This window comes from Hoplias malabaricus, chromosome X2 (assembly GCF_029633855.1).
Source record: "Hoplias malabaricus isolate fHopMal1 chromosome X2, fHopMal1.hap1, whole genome shotgun sequence".
Lineage (NCBI taxonomy): Eukaryota > Metazoa > Chordata > Actinopteri > Characiformes > Erythrinidae > Hoplias > Hoplias malabaricus.
Window position 1 is genome coordinate 17,579,041 of NC_089819.1, and position 20,328 is coordinate 17,599,368.

Sequence of the window (20,328 nt, forward strand, 5' to 3'; positions counted from 1 at the left end):
AGCCGCTCATTGATCACTCCCAGACCTAGCAACACGCCATTCTGTTAGGGGAGTGTCTACCTCCTGGGCTGCTTTGAGAGGGGTCTCCCTTGTAGACATTTGTGCTTTGGCGACATCCATCATCCAGTCTTGCACAGTCAGTACTGTCCCTGATCACAGATGGAGAACAGAGACACTCCTTGTGACGACGTGGGTCATCCACTCAGTAAGTACCGCACTGGCAGTCGGGAAATACGAAACATAATGCTAGTTATGAATGTAGCTGTGGTTTTGTGAGTAGTGGATGACCGCCAGGGTTCCTGGTCACTCGGCGTGAGAGAGGCGATCCAGTTTCCTGAGGCAGTTTGCAGTGAGTCACAGGCAAATATAGATTCGGTGACGTCACATGCTAGGTCACGTGTCTAATTTGGTATACATTCTTGGTCTAGAAAGAGCACGCATGAGGAACATCCATTCACTCAGTAAGTACCGCCCTGGTGGTCATCCACTACTCACATAACCACATACGTAACTAGGGATTTGTTGATTTGAACCATAGTGGACTGGGTTCGATCAGCCTGGATAATCAAACATCAGTACCTAACTAAATTGGCTTATATGGCTGTGAGTGCCATCAGAACCTCACAGCAATGTTCCAACATCTACAGCAGGAAAGAGGGGACAAACATCTGATTATTACCCTATATTTCAGAATATAGATGTATTTTTTCAACAATACATGTGGACAACAGAAGAGATCTTTTTGCAAAAAATTTGGTGTCTTTTTGTAAAGCAACTGATGTATTGAAAACTATTTACTTTATTATACTATTATATACAAATTTACTTTATAATTAAACTATGTTAATAGTACATTTTTTGTTTATGTAAAGTACAACAATTTATGCTTAATTATTCATTTCTATTTTAGTTGTTATATGTTAAACCCACTTTTCAAACTTGCTTAATATAGAATGCATATTTTTAAAACCTACACTGCTTACACATGATTTGTACCAGTGTCTTTAACATCAGAGACTACCGGATTTCTAAAACACTAATAAGGTTAGTCTGTTTGATGTCACATCTATAATGCTGATAAAAGTCTCTGTAGTTTAAGAATGTAAATGATTTTATGAATTTTTAAGATTTATTTAATGTTGTGTGAATGAATTCTGATGCTTATCTGAACATCGATGCTTAACTTGTCCATTCACTGTTTGATTTTGTTTATCAATATTGGTCCAGATTTTGCCCGTCCAATGAAACGTTTTGTGCTTCCATCCCCCACCCACCACCTTTGTCATTGTCATCTCATCCAAACACTCCACATCTAGTTCTAAAAATAAAACTCTCCCCTTGTTGATGCCCACCTAAACATGACATCTTAGTAATATGTCTGTGTACAGTACATTCTTTTCTGAAAGAAAGCAGTTTTGCTTGAGTTTATTTAACTGAAGCAATTTGGTTTATATCCTACTCATTTGTATTAAAAAGCTAAGTTAAGTACTAAACTAAATTTAAAATAATTTTATTTCAAAAATTGTCCTCTGGAATTCTGGAAGTATTTGTTGATATTTATGTTTGATGCGTTTGTTTGTTTACTTGAAAGAGTTTGATTGAAATATTGGGTTTTTTTGGTACACATTGGTGTCTGCATTATAGTACAGCTTTTGAGCAATCTGAGCAGCGTGCCTTTACTAGTGCTTCATTTCAAAACTTAATAGTTTATATCAAAGGGGCTGATACTCAAAATTAAGTATCTATCAGAAAAGAAAATGTGGTTTTGAGCGATCTATACCATTGTCCTGTAACTAAGCCACATCTAAGCCAGAAACCACATAAGAACATTAATATGAAGGACTTGTCACTAAAAAAAACAGTGACGCGTATTACACTACAGGAAAGAGTGTTATATAGTTCTATACAGCTCAAAGGTGACAGTGAATGACTGATGTTTTCTCACTGTACATTTACAGAATTTACACAGATTGATTACATTAATCCTTTTTGACAGGATAAACACTGCTTAAAGTGTAGCTAAGCGACAGAACAGTGCTCAACACAAGAGGGCGTCTAATGCAGCATTAGTGTTTCATCACCAAGGTCTTTTTTTTCTAGGCCATAACCGTCCCAGAAAAGTAAACTTAAAATTATAAATTACATGGTGTAACAACTTACAGAATTGGCCGATTTTTTGTTCAGAGGTCAAATTGTATTTGTATATTTTTAGTATGAATTAAAATCGTTTACATTTAGAAATATTTGTTAGCAATTAAAAAAACTAAACAGTACTTTTCAGCGTTTTCCCCTCAGTTTGTGAATACTGCATTGAAACGTGAACATTATAAATATATGAGAATTATCGATCTATGTCACAGATGAAATCCACTTAAATATCAAACTAAGGTTCACACAAAGTATAAAAACAAATAAACTGCACTATTTTTCAAATCAGTTTTAAAGCTTAAATTACTGGAAATTTAAATATAGATTTATTTATTTATTATTATTATTTTTTTAAAAGCACCTTGTACAGAACAAAGTCATCCAAACCACCAGTGCAGGTTCATAGGGCAGGGGTGTTTGTCGTTTGTTTCCGTAATTAGGACACAAACATTTGCCTGTGGGATCTTCCATCAGCCCACCATCTGGATGTCTGCCAACAACCTTTCCCTAACTGTCTTGCCCCCTATCATCACAGTGCTCATTCTCGGTTCCCAAAAACTTAGACATCACACATTTTTTCTTTTCTAATGGCCTTAGACAGAGGAGCTTGTTGAAGCTAGAACCTGCTTTTCATTTCTGGACTGAAAATGATCTATTGCACAGCCTGCTAATTTCCATGTTAGTTTCAACTTGGCCAGTGTGGACCTGTACATTTGTATTTCTCACTGCATGATCAGTAGACTCTGGGCTAAAACACTAGCCTTATCATCACCTAGTATTGTGACAAGCATTGTGACAAGCCAAGCCACATTTAAAATGAAAACTATTTTTCCATAAATCTTACTGACTGTTGATAGGGGATGTTACACAGGTTTAGTGTCTTATTATTCTCTGCTCTGGTGTGGTGCGGCAGTACTAGAACTTGTACTTTCCTGAAAGCTGGGTTTGGTCTATAGTTCCCAAATCATCAGAAAGTTGTTTCAGTACATTCTTCCCTATGTCTTTGTCACAGAGCTCTGCTGTACGTTGTTCAGGCTGTAGTGGGATTCCCTCAGTGCTTATGATAAAGATGGTGCTGTTTTTTCTTAATCCTTTCCAGAATGAAAGATGTCTGTAGGCTTGATCTTAATCCTTGCCCAAGACATCGACTTATCCAACCTTTTCCACAGCCTAGATGCACACTGTGCTGTTGGCAGGACGCTAAGAATATCATCCATATAAATTTTTGCTGAGGGCAAACTGACTAATCCCACACTCTCTCTTGCTCCAATGGGTATCACTTGGAAAGCAACCACAAAAAAGAATGGGAACTCAATTCTTGCTTCCACATGCTGCCTTCTAGTTAAAAATCCTGAAGAGTAAATCTTACCTTCAGAAGTATTTGGAAACAAAGTAGTTTAAATTTGCAAGGTCAATCAAAATGATATGCTTGTCTTTCATTCTTCACTTCTCTGTAGGTTGTCATTGTATGTACCAAAACTGAGAAGAGATTTCTTTCAATACTGAGTGAAACATTCATTTATTCATTGTCAGCAACCGCTCATCCAGTCTAGGGCTGTGGTGGGTCTGGAGTCTACCAGGAATCAGTGGGGGCAAGGCGGGGTCACACCCTGGAGGGGGTGCCAGTCCTTCACACATTCACTCACACACTCTCACCTATGGACACTTTTGGGTCGCCAATCCACCTACCAACGTGTGTTTTTGAACTGTGGGAGGAAAATGGAGCACCCGGAGGAAACCCACATGGACACGGGGAGAACACACCACACTCCTCACAGACAGTCACCCGGAGCAGGACTTGAACCAACAATCCTAGATACCTGGAGCTGTGTGACTGCGACACTAACAGCTTTTCCTTTTCATTGTTGCCCCCAACCTCAGCCAAGGCCGTGTTAAACTGGGTTAACCTTGAGGTTGTTGGGGCTGGGTGAAGCACATGCCAAAGAAAAACTACTCGTTTGTTCCTTGCTATACTAACTTCCACTGTATTCTGTCCAAAAGTGTTTATCCAGGTCCTGACTGGTGTCTTTTTACTCCCCATTCTTTGTTTGCTCCTGCAACTTCCAGACTTGTTCAAGAGGATCTTACAGATGTCTCCCTTTTCTATCCTCTTCATATATTTTTGGATGTGCTCTGTAGACTTGACTGATTCATGAGCCTTAGGTTTAACCATCCATCATTAGAACATACCTTGGTGATGTTTTATGGCTGAAAGCCATGTCATGGTTAAAATGTCTGGCTCTCCTTCACTGCTTTCAGAATATGCACCACTTCTACCAGAAAATGGTTACAAATACACATGCTTTAGCAAGGCAAGTCAAGGCAAGTTCAGTTACAGAGCACTTTTCATACACAAAGTTAATTCAAAGTGCTTTACAGAATCAGGCGTATCAGTAAAAAAAGAGATTAGAAACATAAAATGCATTTAAAATTTAAAAAGTGCAATAATACATGATTAAAATTATTTAAACAAAAATCAAAGCATTAGAACATTCCTGAGATCTAGCACGTTAGAAAGGCCTTTGTGCAAATAGTTACAATAAAAATTACCCAATAAAAGAAAGACAATAAATTTGGCATTAATATGTTTATTTCCTTTGTTTCCATTTAAAAAAAGCATGCAGAGAAAACATGTAAAATCTGATCTCATTCCACACAAAACTCTACAAATGAACTGGGAAAAATGATTGGCACAATCAACTTCATAACTGCCAGCACACCCTTTGGAAAACTTACCTATAATAAATCACTTTCTGTAACCAGTGAATTAGTTTCTTACAATTCTCTAGTGGAATTTTTCCCCAACATGTTGTGGTCGCTGTTGTCACACAGCTCTAGGGTCCTGGGGTTGTGGGTTCAATCCCTGCCCTGGGTGACTGTTTGTGAGGGGTTTATTGTGTTCTTCCCATTCAGAGTGTGTTCCTGCCTTACACTCAATGATTCCAGGTTGGCTCTGGACACATCCACACCCAGAACAGGATGAAGTAGTTACAGGAAAAAAAATGAATGACTCAAAAACACAGTTTAAACACAGGAAAGCATGAATGATAGAAAAGAGCTCTTCAGAGCTGGTATCCATGAGCCTTAGTTCTAATCATCCCTCATCTGTACCTGACTTAGTTAGGGTTGTGTCATGTTACAGACATGGTTAAAAATATTAAAAACCTCCTGCACTTTCAGAAACTGCATGATTTCTACCAGAAGACGATTTGCTTGGCATTCAAACAATATCTAGAAATGGACTGGATGAAGATATTGGCTCCCCACTTAGTAACACAGCTTTTGGACATAATATCAGAAATAAAATAAAGGTTTACAATCCTAAACTGGAATTATGGATTCAATTATGGATGGAATTATCATTTTTTTTAATCTCACTGCGTCCTGTCATAGTTTCCCAATTCATTCAAATGGCGACAGGCAATGTGAGCTGATGCTATTGTACACAGGTCACTGACTTTATTTTGAATTTGATTGTAAATTGATTAAGGTCCTTTAGCCTTTAGCTGAAGATGGGCCATAAAACATTGTGATTGTTGATGCTTCTCTGAAATTTGTCTTCTCACTACATCTCATAATTCTTTCTCCATGCACAGTGTGGTACACAGACACAAAAGTTGTCATATTTCATCCTGGTCTATATGAATGGCTTTTTATATTGGTCAGAATGTACACAAAAATTTCTGGATATCTGAGTCTAGATGTCATGCTCTTCTCATTTAAAACTAGCAGCAGTGTGATTCTATAGACAGCACTTTTTACGACCCCAGGTGAGTTAAATACAACTTAAATGAGCATCACATAACTACAATCCAGTTATTTCTTTCAATTTTGAAACATTTCCCAATAACTTTTTTTTCTAGCCTGTTTCTGGAGTTCTGTGTGGAGTGAGATCAGATAAGACTTTTCTCTGTTTTTGTGTTGTTCTGATGCAAACGAGAGAAATATTTGAAAACCAAAGCATGTGTAATTCCAACAATTTTCTGGGAGAGCTGATGCAAAGTACAGGTATGCAGGCATTGGTGAAAGAATTGCAGGCACTTCTGCCATTTCCAACATTTATTTTGAAGTGTTTCAAAATAGGAATAATACAAATGTGAAAAGCATGGTAGCTAGACTCAGATATCCAGAATTTTTCGTGTACATTCTGGCCAATAAACAAAGCCATTTATATAGACCATTTATATATGACAACAATGAAAAGGCTACAATCTTCAACTAAAGTCTCCTTCAGGTACTCAGAATCAATCAGGCCACTCTTACTGTAGGCAGAGTTTTGTGGGATTTACAGGCATTTCACTTATGATGTATAGGTATATGTACTAGAATTGATTGAGTCTGAGAATAAATGATCACATTCACTCACACGTGTTTAGGTCAGCTATTAATGAAAAACATGAGGTGGGTTGACCTTTTTTTTTTTTTTTATGAAACAGCAAACACTACCCACTGGTGCTGGATCAGTATATGTTTGAATAAGCATTAGGACTGTTTGGTGGTAACTGACCACTGGTGTCAGCGAACATATGTACAACACACCTGAAACAAAAAGGATCCTGTTTGATTATTCATTCATTCATTCATTCATTATCAGTAACCACTTATCCAGTTCAGGGTCGCGGTGGGTCCAGAGCCTACCTGCAATCATTGGGCGCAAGGCGGAAATACACCCTGGAGGGGGCGCCAGTCCTTCACAGGGCAACACAGACACACACACACACACATTCACAGAGATTTTCTCTGTGACTGTTTTCTACAACTACAAATTTCACTGGCACATGTGCACTGGGGTTTTGCAACAAATATACCTTCATAGCAGAGCTTCAGAGCTTGATGTATATGACTAAGATGAATATGGAAATAAAAGCCTCCCATTTGAAGATGGGTAAAGGTATGTGTGTGTGTGTGTGTGTGTGTGTATATATATATATATATATATATATATATATATGGTGAGGCTAAATTCTTCTTCTGTGCACAATGCGTGAAATCGATGTGATTACTATAGCCATGAACTTTGAAATTTTATTCCTTAGTAATGTTTAATTCACATTGTAAAAGTTCATAGTCTGTCCTTAACTAATGTTTACTTTTGTATTAAAAACAGTCACACAGCTCCAGGGGCCTGGGGTTGTGAGTTTGAGCCCTGCCCAGGGTGACTGTGAGGAGTTGGTGTGTTCTCCCCTTGTCCGTATGGGCTTCCTCCGGTTTCCTTCCACAGTCCTAAAACACACGTTGGTAGGTGGATTGGTGACTAAAAAGTGCCCATAGGTGGGAGTGCGTTGTGTCCAACCAACTAGGACACCAGGGCCACAGATTGTTCAAGCTTTTCTTTTCCTGTACAAACATTCTTTACAAACATAAACAAGCAGTGTGCTATAAATATATCAAAGGGCAAGCACTACCAGAGCAACAGAAACCCTCTCCGCATTCAAGAAATCCTTGAAGACTCAGCTCTTCCGATAGTATCTCTTGCACTGAAAGTCTTTCTTTAATGCACTTCTTACTTCCTGGCATACTGCACTCAATGTAAGGTAATTTGTATAAATTGTGCTGTAGTTTGAATGTTAGATCCTCTTTTGTAAGTCGCTTTGGATAAAAGCGTCTGCCAAATGCATAAATGTAAATGTAAATACAAATGGACAAACCTTTCGTTGCCTTTGCTTTCACAGATCATGCCACAGGACAGATATAGAGTAATTTAATGGAATCTTCACCTTAATGAACCTGATAAAGATGTTAATAACAGCAAAAAGGGCACAGAACAGCACGACCGACTCTTCTGGCTAAAACCTCTGATGGACACCGTCAAAAACACCAGCAAATAATTTTATCATCTTCACAGAGACCTGTCTGTAGATGAAAGGGTGGTTGCCTCCACGGCTAAAACTGGGATGACCCAGTATATAAAGGCAAAACTCACAAAGTTCAACCTATAAAAATCAGCCTGGCTGATTCAAGGAATGGTCTTGAATGACATTTCCATTTATACAGGCAAATGTGACATCCCAGTTAAACATAGCCTGTCCAGTGATGCTGTTATGTCCCTTGTACAGCCAGGCTACCTTGGCCCAGGCTACCTTATTTATATGGACAGTTTTATTGTAGCCCCAAGCTACAATCCACAAACCCCAATCTTTTGGGCTCTCCATGAGCTCAGATTTTCTGCTTGTGGCACTTTCAGAGAGAACCAGAAGGACTGTCCTCGGACAGATATAAATGCCCTCACAGATAAATCTGAGAGAAGCTCTATAAGATCTTATACATCTTATACATACAATGGATACTTGGGTGGTATTGGTGTGCTCCACAATTCACCCAGCTCCTTCAAGTGGAACTCTGCAGAGGAGGGTGAAGCAAGATGGCAGCTCCTGGTCAAAGATTTCAGTCCCCTGTCCCACACCAGTTACCCAGTACAACAGACACATAGGTGGAATGGATCAGTCAGACCTGCTGATTCAATACTACTCTGTGCAACATAAAACCATGCGCTGGTACAAAAAGCTCTTTTATCATTTCTTGCCATGACAAACAGCTACATTCTTTACAAAGAACTCTGTCTGGTAAAAGAAAAACAAACAATGACAAACAACTTTCTTGAAGAAGTTGACATCTGAGCTCTGCGGCTGGCTTCTTCTCTCAGCTCCTGCCAAGTCACTGATTGGTCATCTTCCTGTGCCCATCATTGATGTTCATTCAGCAGTCACCAGTGAAAGGGCACCCACAGGTAGTAGGAGGTGTGAACAGAAAGGAGTGCAAAAGGACACACCATGGAAGTGCTAAGAGTGTGATGTTGCCTTTTGCCTATAGCTGAGCACAACCGTTTTTGCAGCATGGCATGAGTAAACACTGTATATAGTTTGTTTGTTATTCTGTGCATTTTTGGTCATTGCTTTTCCACAGTGAAGCATTTGCTGATCGGCAGGCAAAACTTTTACAGAGTAACATTCACTAATTGACAGACAATGAACTTTAACAGAGTGAAACATATACTGATGGACAGACAAAGAACATTTACAGTATAAACAAGTTTTATTACCAGTTCATTTTATTCAAGTTGAATGAAAATTTTGTAAATTAGAGCCCATTTAGACATTTTTTACACATTTAAACAGTATTTAATTCATATAGTCCACTATTTAATGACTCAGGTAAACCCATTTCTATCACCAAAACAATTAATCCCTGTGAGTAAAGGGATGTTTAGTAAAGAGTAAAGAGTTATGCAAAACTGATGACCAAAAATTACCAAAATTTATTTAAAAAAACATTTAAAAAAACATGAACTCCTAACAACCATGACCTGGCAGTTCACCAGAACTGTCTCTATCGGTACTTAAAGTCAGTTTCCACACTTTACTCACTGCTATGGATTTGAAAGTATATCTAGCTGACAGGAGCTATTACTAGGAAACGGAAAGAATTTGTGTAATATGCTGCACAAATTTGCTCTGCTATCATTTCTTTGTTCATTTCATCCATACACTTAGATTGTTTTCTTTTTCTTTTGCTAAACTAAGAACCCTGGGCGCCATCAAATTCCAGAATCAGAATAAAATTTTGATCACAATGTTCACTCCTGAAGTGAATATGTGCCTGCGGTGGTAATAGTAACGAACCCTGATGAGAAATTACTAGAAGGCTGTAGAAGATAGGCATCACTATCTTACATCACTGCACTTTTTTTTTCAAACCCTAAGCCTGATTGTATAAATGTGATAAGGCTGACACTGGTGTACCTCTTCATGCTTGAACTGCATGAACTGAACTCTTGCTAGCAACTTGACAAAGTCATACACTTGAGGAAATTTCCACTGTCTTTTAAATGAGTCTGAAACTCAGCATGATAAAAATCAAAATGCAACAGAACTATTGAGCCATAGTAAAATGAAGCATGCAGGTGACTTCTTAATGTGTGATAAAATATTTTATGTGAAGGAATGAGCTTCAAAGCCCCTTGGAACTCATTGCGTAATTTTTTTATCATTCTAAACTTGAGTGTTAGGTGTATTGTTTCAGCAAAAACAGAAAAAAACACAAAACGGAAATATAATAAATTTCTCCTCAACAATGACCAGTACTGCTCTCCTCTCAATGTAGAATGGGCAGGTCCTGGACCGGCGCACAGAGCAGGGTAACAGCAGGGAAGACAGACCCACTCAGTTGTCAGTACAGCAAAGTAGCAGTGGATAAAAGCCACACTCAGTCTGCAGTCCAGCAGAGTAGCAGTGGGGGAAAGCACCAATTTGGAAACACTCTTTATGGTATCCAGTTCACACAGTTATATATATAAATAAAAATATAATCAATTACATATATACAAAAAATCACCCTAAACCACACCACAGACACATAAAAGATCAAAGACGTCCATAGTTTCGTACATGAACGGTTGTATAATGTCAATTCTACCTGCCTGTGCTATTTAGTTGTGCAATGAAATCACACAATTACAACCAGAGTTCACAGTAAAATCCCAGAGACAGCTCTGTCGCGAGGCTGTGTTGCCATGGTAACTTAAAGAGCATTCTGTTCTTCAGTGATAGAGACCTGTCAGTCAAGGTCATTAGTATTGGACCACGCCCACACTGTTCTCATACCAGCTCTGAAGAGTGTATTTTGCTCATTTTTGAGGAGAGATTTATCATATTTTTGTTTTGTGTTTTTTTATTTCAGCTTTGTTGAACGTTTTACATAACACCCAAGTTTAGAATTATACAAAAAAAAAAAAAAATTTTAAAATGGGTTCCTAGGGGCTTTAAGCCATGTTGTGAGATGATAATTTTTAGAGAAGGGGGTAGTATTTAATGTGAACAAGAGAATTTGTTTGTGACCACACCTTCACAATAGTCAGGGATCATGGGTCTCGTGCTCAGAATTATGCCACCCTCACTGCAAGTGACTCCACTGTATTAGCAGAATTTTTTCCAAAGTTAAAATAAAGTGAAATCTATGCATTCTCCATTTTCCTCAGTGTAGACCTTGACACTGTATGCTAAAGCTTGTTCCGCTTTAAACATTTTATTTCCCTGCATTGGGTGGTTTTATATATATATATATATATATATATTAAAAAAAATGTAAAAATTATTGTACAAAGTAGTCAATGAGCTGGTGTGTAGAACAAAGTTTGTATCCAAATATTGTCCTTGATCGTTTTGAATCAGCATCAGGCTTGATTTACATGATGAAATATTGATTTATCAAACTAGGTATTGGGTGATGACCACGTCTGAGAGACAGAGAGAGAGAGAGAGAGAGAGAGTGTGTGTGTGTGTGTGTGTGTGTGTGTGTGTGTGTTAGAGAGAGTGAGAAAGAGAAATTTCCAGACTCATTTCCCTAAGTATCTAAGTCCTAGTAGGAGGAGTTTTATTTTCAGGAGCCCCCTATAAAAACCACAGCTCAGATAGATATTTTCTGCACACTTGCTGTCTTCTGGAGAAACTTCCTGAAATCAACAAGCCCTATATATGCCTGCATCACAAATCTCAGAGGTAGAGTGTATTCTATATTTCTTTTGTAATTTCATTAAACTGTTTTATGAATGATTTGAATAATAATATTCAATATTTAAATATATTAATTCTGTTACAGGTTATTTCTGCGAATATTGCAAACATCCTCCAAGCATCTATTTCTGAGCACTCAAAGGTAAGGCACCTGATCAGTGAATCACCTAAAGAAAGTCTAAATATGAACGAATTTGAGATTTATAACAGATCTGTCACAACAAATGCATTATACTTTCATCAAATGTTATGGGCATTTAGCTGTTTTATTAGTCTATAGGAGATAAAACTGGACTCTGGACTGTAAAATGTTACTGTACATTAGGCAACAGTCAGAATGCAGGTCTGCTTCACTACTGCTGCAGCTGTTGTGCAACATTCACTGTTACACAAGATACTCAAAGACCCTAAACTCATTGTACTGAGAGCCGATCACATGCTGTGCAAAGAAAAACAAACATGAAAAACTTCTAATAACAACAAAGAATAAAGCATACACGTTATTACAACAGATGCAACAGAAGCATGTTTTAAGTGTAGCTTGAAAATGTATAAACTGCAGTGATTTAATGTATTTTATTCAATATTTATTAGGCTTTTTCACTGAATATTGAATCACTAATCTCTCTCTTTTCTGAAAAGAAAAAAATACATTCCTTAATTTTTCACTGCTTGTTTCTAATGTTTCTATCAAACAGGTTGATATCTATCTTTACTGTTTTAAAGAGAAAAAACATAATCATTGTTTTTGCTAGGAGCTGCAACCACTCATGGCCAACAAAGTTATTCAGACAGAGCAGAAGGGTCAGACCCCTGAGAAGGGAGAGCAGCACCCCACCACATCTTCATCCAGGAACGTGAAGGTCAAACTTACGCGCTTTGTGTCTTACTTCGCCGGAGACATGGCTCCCTTTGCCGAGTGGATAAAAGGTAAAGCCTAAGTTGTGTGTGTGTATATAAACATTTATATTATTCCAGTCATTAGTACTGTACTATATCAGCCCTTTGAAAATGTGATGACAGAAAAACAGAGTAACTGCACTGCTGAACAAACTCTCAAATATCAACAGAAAGTCTCACCTGAGGAAGCTTGGGTTTCCCTGCTCTCTCATGTTTGATATAAGAAAGTTTGTCCTCAGGTTATAAGTTAGACCAATAAAAAAGAATCTGTTCAGCAAAATGTTTCCAACCTGAAATCTCCTTAAGCCTTTAAAGAAGTGACTCTACGCCTCCACTTTCATTCAGTAGGCTGCATGCTCAAAAGCCCCGCCTGCACAGTTAGACAGGATTGGCTACTCAGGTTTATAACTTAAAACAAATTCTTGCAGTCTGAATCTGCCCATTGGAGACTGTAAAATGAAACACAGAGGAAATGCTTAGCCATGATGTTAACTGCAAATTTCTTTAATGCTACACCTAGCATATTTAAAACACTACATGGACATGTTTTAACACAGTGGAGCAGCAGTTCATTGCTTGAGATTTTATGACCAATTTTTCAGCTTGTTAGAAAAATATCAGTGTAATAAACAGCAAGACCTGCCTCTGTCCAGGCTGAGCTTAGCCATAGCCTTTGACTGGGGGTCAGCACATATTTTTAGGGTTGCCCATGATTAACATTGTGTTTCCTTGCATTATGTTCGGTGCCTGATTGTGTTTAAATGCATATGTTTTATTTGCTGAGAGTTAATAAAACATATTTACTGAATTTGGATCTGTGAGGTGGTAGATGCACTGTTCAACAAAGTCAAACTTCTCAGTTTAGTAGAATAAGTTACAATAAGCTTCAAGTCAAACATGCCCAATGAGAAAAATGCAGATCTCTGGCCTTGACATAGGACCTACAAAATCTCTCAAAATGAAGACAACTGATTACACCACGTGGGCCACATATATAAAGAGCTGCCCACAATTCTCCGATATCAGCAGCCCACTCTAACTAACTGCCTGGATACCAGCACACCCAGACCCCCTGCATAAGTAGAAATGCATCAAAGCATATGTCTGTATTGGCCCTTTGTTTACACTTTCTTAAACAGATACTGATAACAGTTATGGTGTATTGCTGGCATGCTTGCTGTCATATATGCATATACATACAGATGATTGTCTGGTTCAGGGCTTCCCTGGCAGGCCTAATGACTGCTCAGCAGCAATTTGTCTGTTTCTGTAAGTAGACATATTGGTGTCTTTGAAGCCTTTCCGGAGGTAACGCGTACAAAGGGTATTTAAGTTGAAGTTCAATATTAGCACTGACTCTTGGTATTTGGGATAACCCTGTTAAAGCCTAGCAGAAGAGGTGGGTCTACAGTGTAAACAGGAAAATTAGTACTGCTGCAGTTTCAAACTGAATTGCACTTATCCTTGGCTCATTAGAGAAAGCACAAACCAGACATCGCTTCCTCTCTTGGGGGGTTAATTTGTTTGGTTTAGGATCCACACCCAGTGCTGAAACAATACGTCCATCGAAACACAATGTCTGTAAAAGTGCATTATCCTGGTGACATGCAAGTGATTTTGTGGTCTACTCCACCATATTATGCAGTAAAAATGGTGGGGTGTCTTAGATTTGTCAGGATTATTCAGGGGGATAACTGTTAGCTTTTACAATCATATGTTTACATCTCAATAATCATAATGTGAAAAATTCATTATGGCTTTTAGAGAATTCTAGAAGTTTCCTGCGCTCGTACATGACCTAATGTCAAGAATAGCATATGACAACTCAACTCTTATCTCAGCGTAGATGAAATGATAAAAATATGTATATCTGGTTTTGTGTGTGAATGTCTATTCACTTGTAAAATTCTTTGAATGCATCACTGAAAACATGTATTTGAAAAAGAAAAAAAGATTTGAAACGTGATATTTGATGAGATCTTTAGTTTAAAAAATGATTGCCATGCACAGGCAATCATTCAATGTAGGTCATGTTTGGTGCATGACCCTGTAGTTAGTTCTGTTATAAAGAGGAGGTCTAGTGGTTAGATTTGACAATGTATAAATGTCTGAGAATCAAATATATTTCAGGGGTGTAGTGTTCATAGTGGTAGCTTATATTTTAGAGTTTCATAATCAGTGCTAAATTAACAGTTTCTTGTAAAATGTGTTGTGTTCAGGTCAGTTCATCCTGATTCAGATTTTGGACTGGGTGCTGAGAGGGGCAGCACAGGTCATGTTTGTGAACAACCCCTTGAGTGGACTCATCATTTTTGCTGGACTTATCCTCCAGAGCAGATGGGTTGCTCTCAATGGCTTCGTAGGCACCTTATTTGCCACTATCTCAGCCCTCATTTTGAAACAAAACAGGTACTTCTATGCTTCTGTAAGATTTTACTTTAATTTCTGTATAATTACTTTATTGAAATGTTACGCGTGATTTGAAGTGAAGTAATCACACTTTAGACACTTAAGAACTGATATTTAAGTTATTGTGATAGGAACCCAGAGTCATTATTGTCTGTGTACAACATAAATGTATACACTTTATTAAAATGACCAATGCATGTACATGTGTCTGCTGTGTGGTTATATGTAATTTTATTGAATGTAAAATTAAGTTAAATAAGATTTTAAAATTGCTTTCTTTGCAGCCTTTTTTTTTCAAACAGATTAAACAAAAGTTTTAAATTATGCAGAAATTTTGAAACATCAGTGGAAAGATACATATTTAGTGTCTATTTTTTACATTTTATTTATTATATATATATATATTTTTATTTTAGGGGAGCTATAGCAGCAGGTTTGTATGGATATAATGGAATCCTGGTGGGTCTTCTGATGGCTGTCTTCTCCAGTGCTGGTGACTGGTACTGGTGGCTTCTGCTGCCCAATATCTTCTTGTCAATGGCATGGTGAGTTTTTACACTTACTGTACAGTGAATGTAGTAAAACATGTGCAGGGAATCTCTATGTCCTATTGAAAATGCTTGAATATTTTACATCCTGCAGCCCGATTGTCTCCAGTGCACTGGCCTCTATCAACAGTCGCTGGGATTTGCCGGTCTTTACTCTTCCTTTCAACATCTTGGTGTGTCTACACATAGTGGCTACAGGCCATTACAACCAGCACTTCCCTCAGGTTCTAATCCAACCTGTGACCTCCTTCCCCAACATCACCTGGTCTGAGCTGGATTATGCTTTGGTAAGAGTGTGCTCTAAAGTTGATGTTCATTTCTTAAAATAAATCTGCAATTTTCTAACTTCTATTGCAGGGGCTCATGGTATTTGTAAGTGTTAATGTTTAAAAGTGTAGTCCCCTGCACTGAAATCCAGTAAATGTATTATAATTGTTGTATATATGTCACACATTCAGAAACATTCCTGTTGTAATAATGAGTGTTTAATCTGAAATGAGAACTGAGATTATTTATGTGAATCTTTCTTAGATAAACATTAACATTAAAAAAACGGTCCTGTGGTCATTAACTAAATGGGAGGGTATGGGTCCTTTAAGGACAGCAACGTTTTAAGGAGGACACGCCGTGCTGTTCTAGAAGCTTCTGAACTGATAATAAGGTCACAAGTTTAGTGTGCCATTTAGATGATGCTGGTACGGTAAGTCTGGAATTCAAGAGAGCTGGAATTGCCAGATTTCCTGACAGTCAGCATATTCTATGAGGCACCTTGCACCTCATACCTAACATACACGTCAACCCAGGCAGAATCAGCCATATCCCAATATTCCTGATTATGTGACCATTTTTTCTCTCATTGTTTTCCCTAGCTCTTTCGGTCCATTCCTGTGGGTATTGGGCAGGTCTATGGCTGTGACAATGCTTGGACAGGAGGCATTTTCATCATTGCACTTTTTATTTCTTCACCAATCACTTGTGTTCATGCGGTGATTGGTTCTGCCATAGGTATGGTGTCAGGTAAGTCTGCGTCAACTTCTCTTGATTTATTTTTGTAGCAGCTATAATGGTCTAAATGGAGCCACATATTAAAGGGAGAATCAAGAGGTCAGCCATGTTTTCAACAAGTCAGATATCTGCACATTATAAATATTAGATTAATTTTCAACATGCATCATAGCCCTAAAACATTGCCAGTAAAAGGTTTTGCTTGCAGAACCTCATGTAATATAGCCTGTTATACTGATACATCTTATAACCTCTTATACATTTCATTTTACCTTGATTTTTGCCAACTTTTTAAACCTTCGGTGCGGCATGATGCTTGGCTGGTGGGTCTTTGCCTCACAAAATGAGCCCCTAATATCAGGCCTGCTACAAACTGTGGTATAACAGTCCTGGAATTTCACATTACCCAGCCATTTTTGAAAGGTGCTAAAAAAAAATTGGACAACCTCGTTACATTACAGCAAAGAAACACAGCCCTCGCCATCTGGCATCTAGTAAAACCATTAGAATACAAAGAATGACTGTGAAAAGGTCAGATTATCATCAGCGTCGCAGGGAGGTACACTCCTGATGACATGTTTAAGCACTTGGCAGCACTGCTTTGATACCCTAGAAGATTAGGTACTGATAAATATGCTGAACTGATAAATATCTCCTGTAGACCTCATGAGTCCCATGAAAAAAAAAATCAAGCCACTGATAAGAGTAGGAATTTTACAGAGATGTTAGGGCAGACCTTGTGATCCATTAAACCCAGTGACATAATATAAATCTTAATAAATTATATATCTTAGAAAATAAATATAATCTTAAAGAAATAGCACTCAAACATCAGATATTTGCTCAAATTTAGCATTGGATTGCATGGGTTTCTTTTGCCAGCATTTTGTAAAATTCGTCCAACTTTGCAACAGCATGTGTAAGTGATGTATGGACAGGTTAATTGATCCTTGAATGTCACATTAACAGAGAGTGATTCCTCCTTATTTGTTATTTCAGGTCTCGCTCTTGCTGCACCCTTCCAGAACATCTACTTTGGGCTGTGGGGATACAACTGCGTTTTGGCTTGTATCGCAATAGGTGGAATGTTCTATGCTCTCACATGGCAGGCCCATCTCTTGGCAGTCACATGTGGTATGCACCCTACTGAAACAGTTTTCTATTTCCTCTTTGCTAAATGATTCTGGTTACGTAAGAACAGTTTGATGTACTATCAGATACACTCTAATGACCTTCATTTCATTTCTCATTTCCCTGCAGCATTTTTCTGCGCCTACCTCAGCTCCGCTATCGCCAATATTATGGCCACGGTAAGTACTGCATTATTCACTCACTGGCAGTTTAACTGCCCTAAATGATGTTGAAATGGTGTGGTCTGTAACAAGCCAATTTCATAATCAGTCGTTTCTCTAATGTTGTTCTTGTATAGTTTGGTCTCCCAGCTTGCACTTGGCCCTTTTGCCTGTCTGCCCTCACTTTCCTTTTGATCACCACTGAGATAAAAGCCATCTACAAGCTGCCACTGGCCAAGGTGACCTATCCTGAGAAAAACCTCATCTACTTCTGGAAGTTGAAAAAAGAGGAGAGAGCTGAGAAGCTGCAGAAAGCCCAAGAGAAGGTGCAACAGCAGGAGAAAGAGGCTCAGATGGCAAAAGAGTGTGACTTTAAGATTATGATAGAGAGCCAGCAGCAGGAGCAATCGAAGCTTCCAGAGACGAGTGCTGAAAAACACACTAACAACACGGAGAATTTACCAGAAAACACAACCATTACTGTCAGCACAGATTCAACATGTTTATAATTACCTCCAGTTTGAATTACATTAGTACTTCTTTGGCCTGCTGAATATTTTTTATATGCTCATTGATCTGCACAAGCAGACAATTACACAACATATTATTCCATTTATAAACATCAGCATCAACCCTGGTTCAAATAGCTGCATTTAACACCACATTTTCTTAATGAGAGACTTGGTTATGGGAAAAATGTAAATGTTTTAAATGTACACAATTTCCACCTTCCCTGTGTCTCTGAGGTATAGATGTTCATATATCATCAAATTCCACTCTTCAAAAAAGCAATTTTTCAGTGTGTCTTGAGTGAATGCAATGCTTATAATCACCCTTTTACAAAACAAACATTTTTCTTTTAGGCATCACTCAGAGAACCCTTGGTACCTGAGTGTGCAGAGCAATGGCATTTCATTTGCCTTTTTTTTTTTGCATAATTTAGAAACACCAGCGGCCCATTTCTCTGTAAAAATGTCATGATATATGGACCTTATTGCACATAGATATCTGACCGAGATGTCATTATATATTTTTATTTTTACTGGTAGTAATTTGTGGCCTTTTAATATGATGTATATTACTATTAAATTATAATAATATATTCTTATAATAATGCAAGCAAAATAATAACAAAACATTTTAATAAAGCACATTTCAATACTCAGAACAATGGACATCAACAGACAAATAACACAGCAATCCAGAGAATACGAAAACAGCACAAATAATAGTGAGAGTTCATGGCCAGTCAGTGAACCACACAGAGCCAACGGGTTAAAAATGCCTCCAGAAATTGACAAATAGACTGTTAAATATGGTCATTTAAAACATTGAAAATCCTTTTAAAATCTTCCTGTTTTGCAACACATGCTTTATAAAGAACCCATAGTGTAAATCTATTTCTTTGTGTACTGTAAATCACTGTTTATCCACTAAGGAACAAAATACACTTACAGGAATAGTGTCAAATTCAAATGAAGCTGTACCTCTTACCTAATTTTTACCAGTATTTAAAGATATCTTCAGGTATTTTTTTTTATTTTTCTTGCTTTTTTATTGTTATAATTGAAAAAATGTAACTGTATGTTAAAAGTCAAATACGTTATTCTGTACAAGATTTATATTTTATAAAATGAGAATAAAATAGTTTACCTAGAGATAGAAATTGTATTTAGTTGAACAGAACAAGGGAAGCTCTCACTGTACATACTACATTGGACTACACTGTTCTGTGTAGTGTTTAAATGCTCTATGTAGTTATTAAATAAACTACAGTGAATAAATAACGTCTGAATGGCCTCTTTGAAACTGCCTATTTTTGGAATGCAAACATTTCATTATTCATTATCATCGCGGTGGGTCCAGAGCCTACCTGGAATCATCGGCCACAAGGTGGGAATACACCCTGGATGGGGCACCAGTCCTTCACAGGGTAACACACACAGTCACACATTCACTCACACCTACAGACACTTTAGAGTCGCCAATCCACCTACCAACGTGTGTTTTTGGACTGTGGGAGGAAACCAGAGCACCCGGAGGAAACCCATGCGGACACAGAGAGAACACACCAACTCACAGACAGTCACCCAGAGTGGGAATCGAACCCACAACCTCCAGGTCCCTGGAGCTGTGTGACTGCGACACTACCACTGTTCAAATGAAAAAAAAAAAAAGATAAATAACATACAAAATAACAAAACCTTAGTTGTATAAACATCAAATCATACAACATATACTTTTTGAAGTGTTGTTTGGTTGTAATACAGCTGTACATTTTTGTAAAGAAGCCCTTACATGAACTTTCATTCCATCAGTTTTATCCGACTTTACAAAATGTTGAAGCAGAGTCTGTTTGCCAGGTGATGTCAGTATATTATTTAATATACTATAATACTATTAGTTTCTGATCATATTAATGCTGTAGTGGTTTAAAGTCTTTAAATCCTCACAAAAAAATGCCCCCAACATCAAATATAAACCACTTTTCAAGTAGGAGAGCAAGTACTCTATATA

The 20,328-nt window shown here is 37.8% G+C and overlaps 1 protein-coding gene across 1 annotated transcript; it reads left to right on the forward strand.

Annotated features, from left to right (window-relative positions):
• The first annotated feature begins 11,556 nt into the window (after positions 1-11,556).
• On the forward strand, positions 11,557-19,605 carry LOC136676752 (urea transporter 2-like). Its single transcript, XM_066653956.1, has 10 exons — positions 11,557-11,642; positions 11,743-11,799; positions 12,413-12,587; positions 14,777-14,966; positions 15,383-15,511; positions 15,609-15,801; positions 16,384-16,531; positions 17,519-17,653; positions 17,780-17,829; positions 17,949-19,605. Exons 1-10 carry the CDS (start codon positions 11,619-11,621, stop codon positions 18,318-18,320), a joined length of 1,473 nt encoding a protein of 490 aa, XP_066510053.1. The 5' UTR covers positions 11,557-11,618; the 3' UTR covers positions 18,321-19,605.
• Positions 19,606-20,328: the final 723 nt, after the last annotated feature.

Coding starts and splice junctions, on each gene's coding strand:
- LOC136676752 (XM_066653956.1), top strand. CDS start 11,619: ATGCCTGCATCACAAATCTCAGAG. Junction 11,800..12,412: donor CTATTTCTGAGCACTCAAAG/GTAAGGCACCTG, acceptor TGTTTTTGCTAG/GAGCTGCAACCACTCATGGC. Junction 15,802..16,383: donor CTGAGCTGGATTATGCTTTG/GTAAGAGTGTGC, acceptor TGTTTTCCCTAG/CTCTTTCGGTCCATTCCTGT.